We start from the raw sequence: 17,892 nt of genomic DNA, 5'->3' as shown, positions 1-17,892 counted from the left end.
ACCTTCTATACAGTTTATTGAGCTATTTGCAAAACACAGTTCTGAAGATTGTGGTTGAATAACATAATTTACTGCATGCACTTATCACAGAAAAAAAGGATCTTCAATTTTAGAGAGGCAGGGAATTGAACGCCCTGCATGCAAAAAGCTTTCAGATGTGAAGCTTGAGCTCTTGCAGAATTGCACTGTAAAAAGCTGCCTGTATGCTTGTGCATGAGTGTTTTTTTAAATATTGCATTATGGTATGGTAAGAATTGTGTATCTCATTTTGCTGCCTACATGTTGAGTGTGAACCATTTTGCCCCCAAAACATTGTTTTTGGGCTGAAAGCTCTATAGGACCTGTAAAAGTGTGTTTTAAGTTCTAATAGGCACAGGAAATCTCCACTCAGGCTAGTCAGAGATTCATGATCATTGAACATACAGTAATGCATAATTGCTGGGGTTGAAGATTCTGTTACACTATGATACTTCTTTTAGCTTTAACTTATGGCCCTACTGTGTCTTGCAGTACTCACGCATTTTACACGTAGCCCAGAGTGCTGACATGCAAGATTATCACAGGAATAATAGCAACATTCTATCATTACATTTCAGCTCTAACATGCTGGCAGATGAACACAAACTGTAGACTATCAATCAGACTAAGCCTCTGCTTGGCCCTGAATAGTAATACTTCCTTTTGTCTCCTAAATACTTGTGCTCTGTGTTTAAACAGGTGGCCAGGAGGAGTATGTGCTGTCCTATGAGCCAGTCACTCAACAGGAAGGTGAGTGTCTCCAGCCATTTCAAGTAGAGCCCTGTTAACATTCAGAATTATTTTTGCTCATCAAATAGTTGCTTTTTGCTGTTTGGATGTTGTGGTTAAATCAGACAGAAATTATGAATTTTTACCCCAATGAATGGAAATGCAATTTTTCTCAAAACTGTTTGCAGTACAGTATTGAACTAAAATGTCTTTGCCAATCATTGGTGAACAGGGGAAATAAGTGTGATGCTGAATTTTTTTTTTTTAATTTAATTTTGTCTGCCTCAGTGAGCTACACCCGTCCAGTGATCATTCTGGGACCCATGAAGGACAGAGTAAATGATGACCTGATCTCAGAGTTCCCTGACAAATTTGGATCCTGCGTACCCCGTGAGTGTGGCATAGTTTTTCAGTGGCTTGGCGATCTGCTGCCTAGAACAGGTGAAATTGCAGTGGATTTGAGGCCTTCCTGCTTGCCATCAAAGGCCAATTCACTGCTAACATTAAAGATATTGTTAGGGACAGCCATGTAAATATGCTCTGAAGGCTCATATTATGGTGCTTTACTGTATATAACTCTAATGTGCTCCATTAAGATCTTTCATCTTCATTATCTCTCATTCTGTTGAGTTATGTCCATTTTCACTTGAATTGTTAATTTGAAATGTGGTCTGAAACATTTCTGTGGTTGTTTTTCAAGAGTGCTATATAAAATTTGATTGATTTATTGATTAAGTGGTCAGCAGCATTACTAATGCACTGATAAAATGGATTAAAATTTAAACGTAGCTGCAGCAGTGTGTTGTAGTGGTAAAGAGCAGGGCTTACTGTCCAGAAAGGTTGCTGGTTCAGTTCCTGAGGTGGGCAACTGCTGTTACACCATTAGGCAAAATAGTGAACCCAGATTACCTCAGTAAATACACAGATGCAAAAATGGATAAGTAAAAATGTATTTGTGTCAGTAGTTTTACTGTGTTGGGTCTGACCAGTCTGCAGGACTAATGGGTGCACTAGTCCAGGGGAGTTTAAATGAAATGTTTCTATCAAGCCAAACATACTTTTAACTTCATGCTTCCAAGCTTTAAGTACCAGCGCTGTTCATGAGAGTTCCTCCTGCTGTTTCAGACACGACCAGACCAAAGCGGGATTACGAAGTGGACGCCAGAGATTATCACTTTGTCGTCTCACGGGAGCAGATGGAGAAGGACATTCAGGATCACAAGTTCATTGAGGCCGGCCAGTACAACAACCACCTGTACGGGACAAGTGTCCAGTCAGTGAGGGAGGTGGCAGAGAAGGTGAGGGGCTAGCGAGTCCCATCAGCATCCACTCCCAAAAGTTAACCTCTTTAACCTCTTGAAGATATTTACCCGCTTTATAATCCACCTGCTTTTGTATTGAGTACCCACGGTAAAGTGTATCACCATAAAGCACAGAACTGTTGGACTGCTTCACATATGCACTGTGGTATGCAGTTTGGAAGATTTTAAAGAATACCTTGGCTCTTATTCAGGGCACTGCATCTAAATAATGTAATTGGACGCCAGCTCCGATTGGCTATAAATGTGTTGATGCCAGCAATAATTCAGAGGGATTTCTCTGAACCCCTTTCTTCTCTCCTCAGGGCAAACACTGCATCCTGGATGTTTCCGGCAACGCCATCAAGAGACTCCAGATTGCACAGCTGTATCCCATTGCCATTTTCATTAAACCAAAATCTGTGGAAAATATAATGTGAGTAAAACCTGTTTTGTCTTAAATTGACTTCAAACTCGTGGAAGACCTTTCCATGAAAACAGTGCCACTGGCCTCAATTTTTGTAAATGCGGATTTGGTCAGTACCCGTCAAATTCTGAAGACCGTATCTCCCAGCATCTTCCTCTATGCCAAGGTTCCAACAAATCTAAGTACACTCGCTGGTCATTTAAAAGGTCCTTCATGAACATTTTTCCACAGCCAACTCTTACCCTTGAACAGACTATGAGAATGTCAGGCCGTGATGTTCACTTTGCTCATCAGGAAGGAAAATAAGGAAACAGGTTGCACTAGTGTATTGTGGAATTACAAGGGAATAAGTGGCAAACCAGAATTTTAGAGGTATACATTGAACAAAATGTTTTCCACAAAAATTTCAGTGACCAATGAATGTATTTGTTTGGTTGAATAATTTGGATGTATTTATTTGTAATGTGGCCAAATCTATCAACTGTATGGAATACTAGGCTGTATGTTACAAACACCAGCATCTCACAGCAACAGCAGCTCATGCTGAAGTGATTAAGGCCATGCTATAGGTAACACCCTACACACAAAGTAATGCACTACTTAAAACTGATTGCGGAGTGGTACTACTTAGCAGTATAGAGTGGGATTCAGAACAGGCGCCGAGTCATCATCTGGGTCCCCTCCTCCTCTCTCACCAGGGAGATGAACAAGCGGTTAACAGAGGAGCAGGGTAAGAAGACCTTTGACCGAGCCATGAAGCTGGAGCAAGAGTTCACGGAGCACTTCACCGGTGAGTGGCTTCTACCTTCAGTACACAGACCCATGCAGCATATGGCAATACAGAGCAGACATACACAGAAATGACTCAAACAGCCAGCATGAGGCTGTACAGACTTAACTCATTCATGAGAATAAACAAACAAAATGTTTGTCAGTAGAAAGGATTTCCACTTTCAGTCCACACAAACCTCATAATGTTGTCTAAATCATTTAGCCTCTCATTTAGAGGTCTGAGTAGTGTGGCAAAATAATATGGCATCAGGAAGTTGAAAGATTTTGACATTAAAAAAAGCCAGGACAAAATGGAACAATTTGTTTAAAAGGCTAAACAAAGCAGGACATTGCTTTTCTCCCATGAAAGTATTTGTGGTCCACTCCAGAAAGACCAAAATGTTCTTCAGTCAGTGGGGTAACATTCTTGGAAATGGCTCTTGTTTGCAGAGCTGTATTCTGAAAGTGGTGAGTGATATTTAAAAGCAGGCTCTGAAAACACAATCATCTTTTCTATATTCACACATTTTGCCACTGATTTTGTCTGAGTGGCATTAATGCGCCTTCAGCACTTTCAACCAATTTCCATTCTCTATGTGTTTATCTAAGAGGCTCCGTTTTATACACAGTTGAACTCTGGTGCTGGCTAAACTGTAGTACTAATGCCCAGCTCACTACTGGAGCCTATATATGTGTGTGTATATACCCAAGAAATAATGCAAGGGTCAGTGGAAAGATTCACCTGCAGAAGAGGGACCTGATTCAGTACTTCAGATGCTTTTCTATGGTTTGACTAGAGTAGCTCCGTCCTTCTGCTCTTTTTCGTATCTTTAACTGGTCTCATGTTGCACTGTGCTGCTAAAAGCCCAGTAAAGAGAGCTGATGTAAAAGAAACCTAGATTATTTCTTTTCTGTATTTCTTTTTCTGTTTTCCAGCTATCGTTCAAGGTGATACCTTGGAAGAGATCTATGACCAGGTTAAACAAATCATCGAGGAGCAGTCGGGTCCCTACGTATGGGTTCCTGCCAAGGAGAAATTGTGAAGGGGGGAGGGTTGAAGTTCTGCTTTTTCTTTTTCCTTTTATTTATTGATTTTTTTAACCAACCTGGCCTGCTGCGTTTGGCTCCCCTGCCCAGAAGATCTGAATTGACTTGTCCCTCTTCCATATGTCATAACAGGGCTAGCAACCTCCACCAGGCCCCCATGCTCTCCCCCATCTTTCACACTTGCCATCTCTTCAGGAGTGATGTTAGGGACTCCTCTCTGGATTGCCACTACTTCCTGAGAAAGGGGAGGGGTAATGCCTAACCAGCAACAAAAAGTAGGGTTTTTACGGTACAATTCCTTAATGTTTAAGGGAGGTGACTTTCTGCAAAAAAAATATTTTAGATGCATTATGTATGATTATTATTAGTTTTTTTTTTCATGAAAAAAGGAAAGAAATGCAGTCTCATGCATTGGGTCATAAAAAAAACAAAGCAAAACTTTGCACGTTATAGCTTTAACAGCATGTTTTGGACATTACTTTCTTTTCAGCTTTCTTTCTTTCATTTTTACTGTTCCTTATTTTTCATAGTCTTGTTCCTGTAGCACATTAATCATAGCCTTGTTTTTTCAGCATATTGTATTCACGTTTATTTTCACTTGTATCCTCATCATTGAGTCTCCAAGGTAGATGGCCGTTCTGTTCCATCACTTCGAGCTGCACAGGGACAAAAGAGAAGTGCGTGTGTGCGGTACATGTCAGGATGTTGTGACTTGGTTGGTTTTTTTTTTCTTAAACTATAACTTGTCTTATCATTAAACTTCTTTTGTCACAATGATCTTTGATAGTTTTGATTAAAGTTTAGGTGCTTCTGAGAGTTTTTCAAAAGCAAACACATGAAAACTGAATGGTCATTTCTGACAAGGTGTCCCATATGTAAGGAGGGAGGGAAATGCCAAGGCAGAAACCTAAAGAATTTATTGTTCACTGAGATTTTAACGGATATTTAACCCTCAGTAAACTGCCTATTTTGTTATAATAAAAAGTCTATATTGAACTTTACTTAAGCACTACAGCTATTGGAATTATTTTCTTTACATTGTTAAACATATATAAATATGAACATATATAGATCTATAAATATGAATATATTTTTCCTTTACTTTGACCACCACCTCCTTCGTCATTTATTTTCCTTTTTATGCATACAATTGAAATAGGGAATGAATCATCCTGACGAAGACTAGTGGGGCCTGGTGGAAGGGTTAAACAGTATTTGGTACAAAGCAGTCACAAATTGAGTAACCATGGCAGCTAGTTCTCCTCTATATCCCCTTCTGTGTGAATTCCCTGTGAGTCTTTTCATGTGACATGCATGATTTTTAAGCCTAGGTCTTTATATAAAAAATGAAAACTGAATTATTTGTGTTTTCACATGGCATTGCAAAATGTCATAACTTGAAACGTAGCTCCAACGTGGGATTGTACAGGCTTTGCTAGCGCGCGGGAGAAGACTGCTCTATTCGATCAGAAGATCTCGAGACCCGCTCTTCAAAACAAGCCTTTAAACCGTCCACCAGAGGGAGCCCTGTGCTCGGTATCCCCCCGAAATGTTCTCATGTTCCTCGGAGATGATTGTTTTCTGCAAGACTTGTTCTTCGCCACCTCATCACGGCTTTATAATTCACTTTGGGACTGAAATATGTAAATAAATTACCGATCTAATTCATTCCATTTGTCAAAAGAGGAGAACAGCTAATAAAAAAACTTTCTCATACAACTCTGCAGTCTGTACTTTCCTTATGGAGAAAGTCACAGCTTTCAGTGGGAACACTTTTCTGTCATATTTATGTCATATTGTTGGGCTGGACTGGTCAAGGTGTTTATAAAAACATTACTGGATGTGCATACATATTGTGTTAATAGTGATTTGTGGAAATTCTGCTGTCAATGCTCAATATCTATAAATAGTCCAATTACTGAAGGACATGTATGTGGGAAGTTTTAAAACTAACCCTAATCCTAAACTGACTTTTTAATAGCTGAAAGTACTTCAGAGCACTTTTTTAGGAAGTCTGTGTATTCATACAACAACAAAGTAGACGTCCTGTGAGAAACAACATAAGTACACAATATTACATGTTTAACACACCTCCCATGATACAAAAACGTTGTTCATCACATCTAACAGAAGGTGGATTTGTCTTGGGGAAGGGTTTAGGAGCTCACTGTGACATCCAGCATCTCATTCAAGCTATTTCCACTGGTCTTTTCATCTTGAGGCAGAGATTTAGAAAATGCCTTACCGTTATGAAAACCGGTTACCATCACACACAGTTCACAAGGGAAAATCCCAGGCCAAGATAGAATTCTATGCATTCTATGGCATTATTAGTGCTATGTAAAGATGCAATGGAACATGGTGCAAACAAGTGCCTATAAAGAACTGTGGAAGGAAGTGTTGATATTAAAGCCCTCATAACATCAGGCCATGTACGTTTTTATCACTGTTGCCATATGGTTGCAATCCTGCCATTGTTGACTGAATTATCACCACCACTGGAAACATGCATATTTCAGCAACAACACTTTGCTGATCAAGGGTTATTATGTATGATACATTGCTAAGTAGGCTCATATAACATTAAGGTGGGGTGAAAGGTCACAAAGGGTCCAACTTTGACCACCATCTCATGAATGGTCATCGTTGCAGTCCAAGTGCAGATGTGTCCCAGTCTTTGGAAACACATCTGCACTTTTGAGTTAAAAACAGTTGTTTACATAAAAAGACTGTTAAAAAGGACCTCAAGATTTTGTGATGCATGTAGTCCTTTTTTGGAAGGGTTCCTGATCTAAGCTGCGCCCCCTCTCTACTCTTGCCCCCAAGTGATTGAGTGAGGTCTCCACAACTAAGGATAGTGGGGTTACGATCCATTATCGGCACAAAAAATAAACAGCACCTTGGCCCTCCAAACACCGATAAAAATTTGTGGTATAGCTTGTGTATACACATAAGCAAGGTATAAACCTGGTGACAAAAAGCTTGGTGGGCAGCACTTCGTGGCAACAGAAGCTCATGGTGGTTGAAAGTGTCGATAGTAGTATATGTTTGTGCGCTTACGCCAGCATTTATTGACCAATATTTCCCACAATCACCTATATTACACGTATGGCACTAATGTTTGAGCTTCAAGACACTTTTTACAAGTCGACCTGGACAAGAGCAAATGCCATGAATACATGTATATACAGACTGTATCCACAGCAGCAAGTGTTCTGGCAAGCGAGACAACCCCAACTATGAGGACTGAAACGTCATAATATCAAACCTAAGATCATTTAAATAGCTTTCATCGTATTTTAGTCTCCAATAGAGATTGCTGTCTCACTTAACTGCTGTTAGTTACACAATATTGGGATAGCATATTGGGATTTGCGCTTATATATCCAAGATATTTTCATTTTACATGACAGAATATCCGTCATCGGCGTAATCAATAAATAAGCATTTTGCTGTCGCCCCATAATTGATTTACTATTGACGTTACACCCGTAATATACAGCATTCAATCGTCTCATGGTGGCTGGCCATCTTAAGACAGTTACCTTTATTATCAAATACACAACCTACGACAGCCAACAGATTCAGTCCCAGTGGCTTCATGAGTCACATAGCTACCTAGCGATCTTGCTAGTTTTCTATTTGTCCTTGTTTTTTATCTCTCTGGAAACGTCTCTCATGCCTTCTTTCACCTCCTTCACAAACGTCTGTCGTATACTTTCGGCCCTTCTTCCCATTTCCCCAATGTCCCTCGGAATTCTTCCAGTGGCTTCCTGGCGAATTTGTCGAACTGTGTCCGATTTAAGCAGTTTGGTCGTCGCATCCCTGCCAGCGATTTGCGCCTTGATTATGGCGAAAGCGGTGATCTGTGCCGCACGTCTGATTGGGCGAGACTCGGCAAGTTTCTCGATCACTTGCGCGTTGTTCAGCAAGGTGAACAGAAGACGCTTTAAAACCATGGTTCATCAAACTGTGAAAACAGCAATAACCAGATTAGCCGTTAACGAACGTATATTTACCGACACCAACAGAAAAACACCATTCCCTACTACATACCCTGCTCGCCGTTGTCGGTCTTAAGGAAGGCTATTAGGAAGTGGCCTTGATTTATATAGCTAGCTAGGTCATAACGCTATCCTGACATTCAAGTCGAACGATTCATTCATGAAAAGTCAAATCTTTACAAAAGAAAGTATAATCAAACACCCACAAACAATACACAATAATGTGATGTTCGATGGCAAATACCTTGACCTTGATAAAAAAAAAAAAATAAGATCCGACAATGTTGCCAGCTCTGCTGTTTCCCAACGGTCATATTAATCGACTGGACGGAGGTGACACCGGAAACAGTGACGTTAACTCACTGAATTACTTCCGCTGAATCTTTATTCCTCACTTTTGGCGTTTGTTGTTTGTTCTGTGCTGTGTTTGCGCAGCAGCAGCTTACATTGATTTGCTTTATTTGTTACCTTTATTCTTGGTCAGCAATATGTCTATTCAGCTGAATGCCCTTTTCAGTGATTCTTATGTCGATATAAGTCAGTACAGAGACCAGCATTTTAAGGTAAGGAACTTAAAAAGCTTGCTCGTTATCTTGACTAGACGAGCTGTATCGAAAATATGCATAGGTAGCTTTAGTGGATTATTTCGTACGAGTAAAACCGAGCAATTGTCTAAACCCTCTGGCAATTTATAAATAGCTATCTTGTAGAGTGATGGACTAGTAGGCAATGATTAGATGCCTATATAATTGATGTGGGCAACGATTTTTCATGTCCTTTCCCACCAGGGCAATCGATATGAGCAGGAAAAACTGTTAAAACAGAGCAGCACGTTGTACGTGGGCAACCTTTCCTTTTACACAACAGAAGAGCAAGTATACGAGTTGTTCTCCAAAAGCGGCGACGTGAAAAGAATCGTTATAGGTTTGGACAAAGTGAAGAAAACCGCGTGTGGATTCTGTTTTGTGGAGTATCCTTAAAAGTGTGGATGGATGTCTGTTAAACTGTTGTTGCCTACACAAACATAGACATAAACTAGTAGATTTTGATGTTTTTGTTAGCTAGATGGTCATTTGAAAAAGTATTAGTAGGTATATGCCATTAACGTGTTTTTAATGTAATTTTATATAGTACTTACATCGTTTGTTAGCCCAAGTGTTTTCAGGGTGAAATCTAACACTTCATTCATTCATTTTCAAATGCATGAATTGATAGTTGTATGACTTTCAAGCTTCACGTGGTCGCTGGGAGTTGTCATAAATATTTAATACATGTCATTATGTCACACTTTTTACGTGAATTGCCTTAACTCTGCTCCAAGATACTATACCCGCGCAGACGCAGAGAATGCTATGAGGTATATCAATGGGACAAGACTGGATGACCGCATTATCAGGACGGATTGGGATGCTGGTTTCAAAGAGGGTCGGCAGTATGGGCGGGGCAAATCCGGAGGCCAGGTAATTTCATTTCAACAATATTTACTTCCTCGGGAGTCTTTAATGTATGCTGAGTATTTTTCAAGAATTGATCAAGGCAGTATTCACGTGTATACTAATCATACCAGATATGGTACATGTGCACATGCAACACAATGTCATATGTAACCTTGCTAGGGCGTGTAATTTGTGATGCAGATTGTACAATTCAGAGTTTTCATCACACCTTAATTGGTCTGTGTTGTTAATGAGCTGTATACACACAATATAGGTGTCTCAAAACGTGCTGTATTAATATATGAATTTATAGGGAACCTAGAGGTGTTAATTATTTTTATGAAGAATTACCAAAACTGAATATAATTGAGTCTCTTAAGAAATGATGAGTAGAGGCAAGCACAGACCTTGAGAGTTTGACACTACACTCATGAGACCATTGTTTGTTTTATGTTTTTTCAGGTCAGAGATGAGTACAGACAAGATTATGACCCTGCTCGAGGAGGCTATGGAAAGCTAACTCAGCTCCAAAGAGCACCAGAGGGCAGACAGAAGTTTTAGATGAGGATTTGTCACTAAACAGAATGGTGTGAACATGAGCTACCATAAAGCATTGCTACTATACACTGTTGTTACTTTGATGAAGTGTTAAATTTGACTTTTGTTGGTAATGAGTGTGGAGGTATTGGATCTTTGCAAAATCTTTTCTACCATCTTTTGCGACCATCCTTCCAATTCTTCCAGATACATCTCGCATTAGCTTAGTTCAGCCTTAAGGTTAGGTTTCCCATTACCTTCACCAAAATGAAGTTTTGTTGATTCCACACTGTATATTGTTTTGCATTTTCCTGGAGCCAGAACATTTAATTTTTAATAAAGTTTTTTATTAAGAACATTGTCCAATATTTATTTTACAAATATTTACATCTTGGCAAAAATGTGTCCCCCATCATTTTGAATGGAATCAGAATATTCCCATTGTGGTTCTATACTTGCTTCCTCCTCTCTGCTGCATGTCTGAGGTTTTACCCTCACTTGTGACACATGGTGTATGTTTACCAGGAGTCCATGAATTAAATCCTCAAGTTTTGGAACTGAATCTGTTGTCATCACACCTGCAGTAGGAATGTCCACTGTAGAACACTGCTTGATTTTATGACTTCCCATTCATTGTATGTTGACTAGCAGTCAACCTACGCTTCTGCTGAAGTACCTACTTGATTAGATGTTTTTATGGAGGTGTGCGGTTTCTCGTATTTTCTGTTCATGTAAAAGCATTTACAATCTCATAATGAGGCTAACTCTATTTAGTGATTTCCACCTTTCAGCTGCAGAGACTAACAGCAATATGTCTCAGCCAGTGCCCTTTCTAAATAAAATAATATATAAGACCAAACAATTGAATAATAGGATGTTAGATTTTTTTAAATATAGAACACCACAATGGTGGGTGACACATGATTGTAAGTACATCTAACAGGGCACGTCTTCTGGAGAGACTACCATGAGACTACTCAAGTGATTCTGGGCACCTATACCCAAACCTTGTACCTGCATAGTTTTCTCAGTAATGCAAACTTTTCTGATGACTTTAAAGCTAATTCCATGGCATCCTCACTTGTAATAGGAGGATGATGCATCAGATCATGAAAGGACATGACACCATTAATCAGGAGAAAATATTTTATTGTTACAGTCATTCTGCAACCAATACCATTCCCTTGACCTGGCCACACGTATTCACACGCAACACTACACAGTTCTAGCAGCTTACATACAAATAAATACAGCTTTCCAGCTTTATGCTGGAAAGATTTCACTGTACCTTGTTCCATTTTGCGTTTATACATATATATTTGTTCAAAGAACAACATAAGGCTTTTTTCCTCAAAACTCATAGTATTGTTTCATTAAACATGTATGTGGAGTCAATACATTTCTCTCCCTCTCCAAACAAGACAACTGTTCTTTATTTTACAGGAGGCATGCTTGTTAAGACAGAATCAAGTATGTCTTTTCTTTCTTGTTACTCTAGCATATTCTGAAACTGAATTAACATGACAAAAGGAAAAATCATTAGTGCATGCTTTCAGATGGAATGCATGTTGACAAACCACATAAACCATTACATTGTATTTTTAAAAAAATATTTGATCAGCAGATTGCAGTAAGATTTGTGCAAACACACAACTAGAGAAAGCTCCAGAGTTCTAAGATGGTATTCAACACACAATGAACATAAAACCATAAACGTTCTTGAATGCTAAATCAAGCCGTGCAGCTAGTAACAATTGCCATGTATCACTTTATGGACTGATAAACAATGCTAAAGCATAAAATCGATTAACTCAGGATAACAGTCTAATATGGTCCGCAAGTCTTCTCCTGCTGACTAAAATGCCAAGCCTACAGATTTGCCGTTAATGGCTCACATCACTTAGCCTTAAGTACATTCAGTGAGATGCTACTTGCCGTATTTGCCTCTATCCGGTCATTATGCTAAAGGTAAACTTCACATAATATAAAAAGGAGAACTGTAATGTTTTAAGCAGTATAAAGTAGTGATGAGCCTTCTTCCTGTGAAGGTCTGCCTACTACTTCCTATGGTTAGCCAAGCAGCGTATAACTCAGAATGTTCAATGTTCACAGTACACAATTATCACAAGCAGCTTCCAACCCTGTCTTTTCAAAGCGATCGATCATGTGACAAATTCAAATCTCTGGCAAATCAACTGCAAGTGAGTCAGCAACAGAAAGAGTTCTAAATGTACATATTAAGAAGCAACCTTCCAAATACCATTGCCTTTTGTGTAAAGGACACACTCTGACATCAACAGCATTCTCTGTGCAATGCCTGGGCCTAAACATGCAGGGTCCCGGAAGCAGCCCTCTTCAGTGTAGATGCTGTGGTCACCCTGGATGACACACCGTCCAATCAGGGATCAGCTTATTCCTTCCTTTCAACCAATTGCTCTTAAAATGAGAAGGTGGTAAAAAGAAACTACAGCAACCACTTACACAGGCAACTCAGAGCGGCCGTGGGAAGAGAGGGGCAACATCCAGCATCAGCATCAGTCTGTCAGCTTACAATCGCACAGCTCCTTGTAAATCCGTTTACGGATCCTGGGCATATCCGCTTGTGAGAACTGCAATGGTTTCCCAGATGCCAGGCACTTACAATACTGAGACAAGGAGAGGAAACAGGGCAAACGTAAACGAGAGGATATATGTACGTGTATGTATGCAAGAATGTCTAGTAGTAAAGAAAAAACCCGAAAATGGGTGCAGCTACCACACGCTATCTGTGGTTCAATGACTTAAACAAATCAGAGATTTACTGTGGATTGCAAAGTGTTTTGACGGTTCAAATAGATAAAACTGACAACGCAATGGTAGCTGCTGATTCTCAGCAAAGTCAACCCAAAGGTACAAAGCTTCACCCTACCTCTAAAACAAAGACCCCACAGTCATTGTCGTTTTTCTGCTGTGGTATCCGCTGTGGAAAAGGAACAGGATGAGAAATGGCAGGTATACCTGAGAAACTGTATGCACCCACATTCTTCACCTGTAAGTTACCTGGCATCCGGGGCAACTTCACATAGATCGGCAACCGCCCCATCAGAAGGGATCTTACTATACCTTGTTTACTGTTGTCTTCCAGCCTTTCTGAAATGCAGTGCATTTCTTTTCTTTAGCTTCAGTCGTCATGTACTTGAACACGTTCTGTGGAAGAGGGTTGAGAGGACCTGTTTATGTCAATGGGCCTGCTGCTGTGAACATACTCAGCTACCTTTACATGTACCCAGTGGCTAATATAGAAGTGAAAATGTTTCTGCATTATAGAGCAATAGGGTTTACATCATGAAATGAACTGTGGTGTCCCCTTCCTAGCGGACTTGTATAAAGCTGTAGCAAGCTCCTGTGGTTTGGGAGAGGCAGGGCTTCAGCCTTAATGTTTACCTCCATGGCGTGCTTGAACACCATGCCTTGGGAATCATAGAAGCGGATGGTCTTGCTGGAGATGTCCACACTGATCAGGGACCAGTGGACCTCAAGGTGGACAGGAATTAGCAGCAGCCTCTTAGAGAAGAGATCCACCTGCCAAACAAAATCATTTCACCAAATCAACTACTGTCTCTAAAATCTTCCCGGCCTGCCTCTAGCATCATTTTGCCACTTGTTTAGTCTGACTGACAGCACTTCAGCACTTCACTCCTCTGTATATGACCTGTGAATTCTTGCAACTTTCCGCAAATACTGTAGTTCCTTTCTGGGTAGTATATCATGAACCAGCCCTGACCACCATCATTCAGAACAGTCTCCATCTGTTCCACATGAAAAACGACCTACTATGACCTTACCTTTTTAGTCCAACGCTTCACTCCTTCGTACCCCTTGGTTACCAGCTGTCTGTGAAAGAAGCTATTGAAGAAATGGACCTGAAGAAAAAACAGAGGCACACTCAGCTGCCAATTCTCAAACATGTACGCATTTCTGTGGTATATGGGAACTCTGGAGTCCACCCCAGGATGTGTCATAAACAAAACAGCAAGGTAGCTACCACCAATGGGTAGAACACAGAATAATGCACTGTTTTATCACCACATATTCCCAAAAATTAGCATACATCCCCCTCCACAAGGGGGATGAAAATATCATTTCCTGAAAGGTCTGACACTAACACATCACAATGTTAAATTAAGCATTCACAATGACTGTTACTCGTGCAAGAAATGCAATGAAAATCAAAATCAAGACTGCATTTGCCAAGCATACCTTGTGGTTCGCAGCCTCCATGATTAATTCACCATACATATTAATCACCTAAAAAGTTCCAAAACAGAAGTAAATTAGACATCATGAAATATTTTTTAATATCTTTTGTATGTTGACGCTGTTTCTACAGTCTTCTCTCCAAGTGAAAATGGACTTCAAGTTTTAAAAGCAGCATGAAAAACAAGAAATTGAGATCAAAACATGTTCTCTCAGAGAGGTACATGAAGGACCACCTGGTCGTTGAGCCAGTTCTGATTGTCCAGTGTGGAGAGGTCCTCCAGGGTCAGTGTGTGTTTATTGTAGGCCACTTTAAAATAGTGCATTGGAGTGCTGGCCAAACCAGCCTGGTACTTTGTCACTTCTGTGTAAATGAATGATTTTCTGGAACAGGAAGGGAAAAACAAAAAACAAGCATAAGCACACGATGTGAATAGAAGACTGCCATATACTGGAAGCTGATACATTAAATCTTTATATAGTTAACCTGGCCTGCTTTGACTAACAGGTAACCAATACAAATTCCCCTGCCTCCAAGACCTGGTCTTGTGATCCACTTGCCTGTCTTTGAGGTCAGTGTTCAACCTCTTGTTAAGGTGCTTCAGTACGTCACTCTTACTTAAGGGTATAAAGCTGCCATACCTCCCATAAAAGTGCTCCAGATACTCTGTGTAGAGGAAGGAGAGGTGAGGCAGACAGAAACATTACAAATGCATTTCAGAAACTATTTTCAAACATAATCCAAAGGGCGAGCACCTCACTGAAAACATGTATTGATACTGTACCATGAATAAGCTCCTTTAGTGTCTCGTTGGTGACCTCTTTGGTCAGTGACTTGCTGTCAGCGGACATCTCCTCCTTAGTCTCTGAGCTCCCCTCTGTGACAACATCAGCGGCTCCGGCGGCAGTCTTGCAGTAGCGGTGGTCTCGGAGCGGGCTGGTGCAGTGGGCGGGGCAGGGAACAGGTGACTCCACCTCCATGTCATCGGCGTCCCCTACTGGGTCGCCATTAGCAGTTAGTGACACCTGTTCAGCATCTTTGACCTGCTCATGCCCCTTCTTCTGAACTTCCTGACTCCAACCTTGCAACACCGCTTGGCAGGTGGTTGGCTCTACCCCATCCCCTTCCGATGTGCTACCCTTAGGCAGGTCGTGGCCATTAAGCTCCCTGGGTAAGTCTCTGGACTCCGTGCTTAGGCTGGACAGGTAGTGAAGCGCCTCCGCCTTTCGTCGCTTGTGCCTGAGAGTGGAGACCCTGGGCAGGTTCTTCGCTCTCCTCCCCTTCCTGCAGCTGCCCAAACAAGAGGGCCTAACCCTGCACCAGAACTGGGAGTCGAACCTCGACAACCTCTTGTGCCGCATCAGCACAGGCGGAGCTCTCTTTTTATGTATGCCGGTTGACCCTGACCCCTTCGGCTGTTTGACTCTGCTGCCCTCGGCTACCTGCTTGGTCTTCTGCTCCACCTCCTCTGGTAAAGTACCACTGAGGTGACCACCATCCATTAGCTGTCTGGTGGCATTCAATGTAAAGTGGGTGCTTCGTGGTTCCAGGATGTGTGCATCTATTGTGGACCGCTCAGATAAGAGAAGTGGACACTCAGAGGACGGACATGTGTCTGGTGAAGGATTACCTTCTGGCTTATATGTCTTTAGTGTGTAGCCAGGGAACATTTCCTCAGCCAACTCTACGTCATGTCTTACCTCCCTAGAATACAACTCAACAGTAACATGAGCAGACCTCTGACGCTGGAATCTAGCTGAATGCCTGGTCTCTTTCTTTATATTGACTTCGGACGTTCTCGGCACACATTTGGTCCATTTCCTCTTGTGCCTGCGAGTCTGTAGGCCTCGGGACTTGCTGCCTTGGAGTGCAATCTGCAGACGAAACCGGCGTTTCCAGAACAACACCCCACGCACCTGCACCCGGAGCCGGGTGCGGTGAAGGGTGGCAAAACTTCCCTTCGCAGTCGCAGTTTGTTTTAGACGTTTCACATTCCTGTGCCACATCATGATCCGGGAAGCGAGCTAAAAGCGAATGATAAAGGCAACACTATGCACACTTGGTTTTTGACAGAATAGTGGAAGTATGACAACCTAGCTAGCTATAAATTGTAAATTTCGAAATGACACAAAGGTGACTAATGTAACAGAAGCAAGCATTCCTCATAAGAAGACAGACAAGGTGGGCCGGCAGCTCGGGCATTAGCGAGCTAGCCATCTAATAAAACCACTAACTAGCTAGCTGCCACGCTACAAGGAAAGCAAAACAACTTTTCGGAGTTTGTAATTATGTAGCTAACTTAGCTAGTCTAGCTAGCTAACAAGTGAGCCTAGTATGAAAAAATATGCTAACGTAGCCATGTCCCTCTCCTGTCTACAGCCATACAGAATATGTAGTTATACACAATAAACGTTACCAAAATCCCGCCATGATTTGCCAGAAAAGTAATTTCATAATGCCGCTATCTTGCTCCCAACTACAGGACTGTACGCACGTATCTCCTTCGATTTCCTCATGCAGCCGGTCGTGCATTTAAGACGTCATTCACCGGCTACTAGTCCAAAAGAGAGAAAAGAGAGTGCGTGCGTAAGCGTAGAGCGCCCCTATCCTGAAAAAAGAGCCAGGGTACGTTCCATTACGTTGGATCTGAATCCTTGCGTCTCCACAATTGTTCCTCTGTGAAATGAGAAGATGAGGATGAGAAGAGAGGGAGATATAGAACCCAGCGAGGGAAATGGAATTGGAAAGTTTTTTTTAAAATTACACATCTACGCAGCATGACGTTTAAAATGAATTTCCTCCTCGTTCTCCTACATGTGTAGGGGTTTATCTCACAGATGCTTGAAAACCTCTTCCACATGAGAACATGGATTATGCATTAATGAGAAAGGGTTCAATTTACTCAATTTTAAATGTTATTTTTTATTTTTGAATTATGTTAAAACATGGTATCTGTGAATACATTTAGAAACAGTATACTTTATGAAGCCAGAGAGAGAGTTCTCTGAGGAGAGTATAGTGAATCCAAAACAACAGAAACTCACAAACCCTTTAGATCAGACAAAAAGTAATACACAGAGCTCAGTAATGTGTAGGACAGGAAAAACCGCAAGATCTACAGGTGCAAGTATGGCACATCTCTAGAGATTCAAATATTTATGGAGAAGTGTCATGGGTGGCCACCATATATCCCCCCCCCCTTTTTTTTTATTTTGCTATTTTGCTATTACTGACATTTAGTCACATCTAGTGTCCTTCAGACATGATTGCTGGCCTTCTCCAAGCCATAACATGTGACCAGCAGGACTAGAGCAATGTTTCAATGTCCAGCAGGTGCTTGAGGGTTGTGGCGGTGGACACTGTGGTCAGTGTACTGCATAATGTTTCT

At 41.2% G+C, this 17,892-nt stretch overlaps 3 protein-coding genes across 19 annotated transcripts in view; 2 read left to right on the top strand and 1 right to left on the bottom strand.

The window, feature by feature from the left end:
* LOC118795688 (discs large homolog 1-like protein) overlaps positions 1–4,625 on the top strand; it is a 149,368-nt gene extending 144,743 nt beyond the window's left edge. For all 16 annotated transcript variants that reach the window (XM_036554357.1, XM_036554359.1, XM_036554356.1 and 13 more), the window contains 6 exons: positions 718–768; positions 1,036–1,137; positions 1,873–2,045; positions 2,372–2,481; positions 3,171–3,262; positions 4,180–4,625. In XM_036554357.1, coding sequence (XP_036410250.1) covers positions 718–768; positions 1,036–1,137; positions 1,873–2,045; positions 2,372–2,481; positions 3,171–3,262; positions 4,180–4,286 — 635 coding nt within the window. In that variant the 3' untranslated portion in view covers positions 4,287–4,625. The remainder of the gene's footprint in view (positions 1–717; positions 769–1,035; positions 1,138–1,872; positions 2,046–2,371; positions 2,482–3,170; positions 3,263–4,179) is intronic.
* A 4,057-nt stretch (positions 4,626–8,682) lies between these two features.
* Positions 8,683–10,608, top strand: ncbp2 (nuclear cap binding protein subunit 2). The gene is made up of 4 exons (XM_036554660.1): positions 8,683–8,857; positions 9,083–9,264; positions 9,616–9,754; positions 10,193–10,608. The coding sequence occupies exons 1-4, from the start codon at positions 8,783–8,785 to the stop codon at positions 10,289–10,291; spliced, it is 495 nt and encodes a 164-aa protein (XP_036410553.1). The 5' UTR covers positions 8,683–8,782; the 3' UTR covers positions 10,292–10,608.
* A 1,400-nt stretch (positions 10,609–12,008) lies between these two features.
* Positions 12,009–17,044, bottom strand: LOC118795781. Of its 2 annotated transcripts, XR_005005827.1 has the most exons (11): positions 16,921–17,044; positions 15,289–16,528; positions 15,065–15,170; positions 14,740–14,887; positions 14,507–14,554; positions 14,092–14,169; positions 13,691–13,828; positions 13,370–13,453; positions 13,176–13,226; positions 12,749–12,912; positions 12,009–12,645 (listed from the first exon to the last, which is right to left on the bottom strand). XR_005005827.1 is itself a non-coding variant. In XM_036554508.1 (10 exons), the coding sequence occupies exons 2-10, from the start codon at positions 16,511–16,513 to the stop codon at positions 12,802–12,804; spliced, it is 1,989 nt and encodes a 662-aa protein (XP_036410401.1). In that variant the 5' UTR covers positions 16,514–16,528; positions 16,921–17,044; the 3' UTR covers positions 12,009–12,801. The 2 variants fall into 2 exon arrangements, 1 of the variants encoding a protein (XP_036410401.1); XM_036554508.1 differs by having other exon boundaries at positions 12,009–12,912.
* Positions 17,045–17,892: the final 848 nt, after the last annotated feature.

The sequence above is a fragment of the Megalops cyprinoides genome, chromosome 20 (genome assembly GCF_013368585.1).
Source record: "Megalops cyprinoides isolate fMegCyp1 chromosome 20, fMegCyp1.pri, whole genome shotgun sequence".
NCBI lineage: Eukaryota > Metazoa > Chordata > Actinopteri > Elopiformes > Megalopidae > Megalops > Megalops cyprinoides.
Note: the sequence above shows the minus strand (reverse complement) of the source record. Positions and strands in the feature narration are given on the sequence as shown.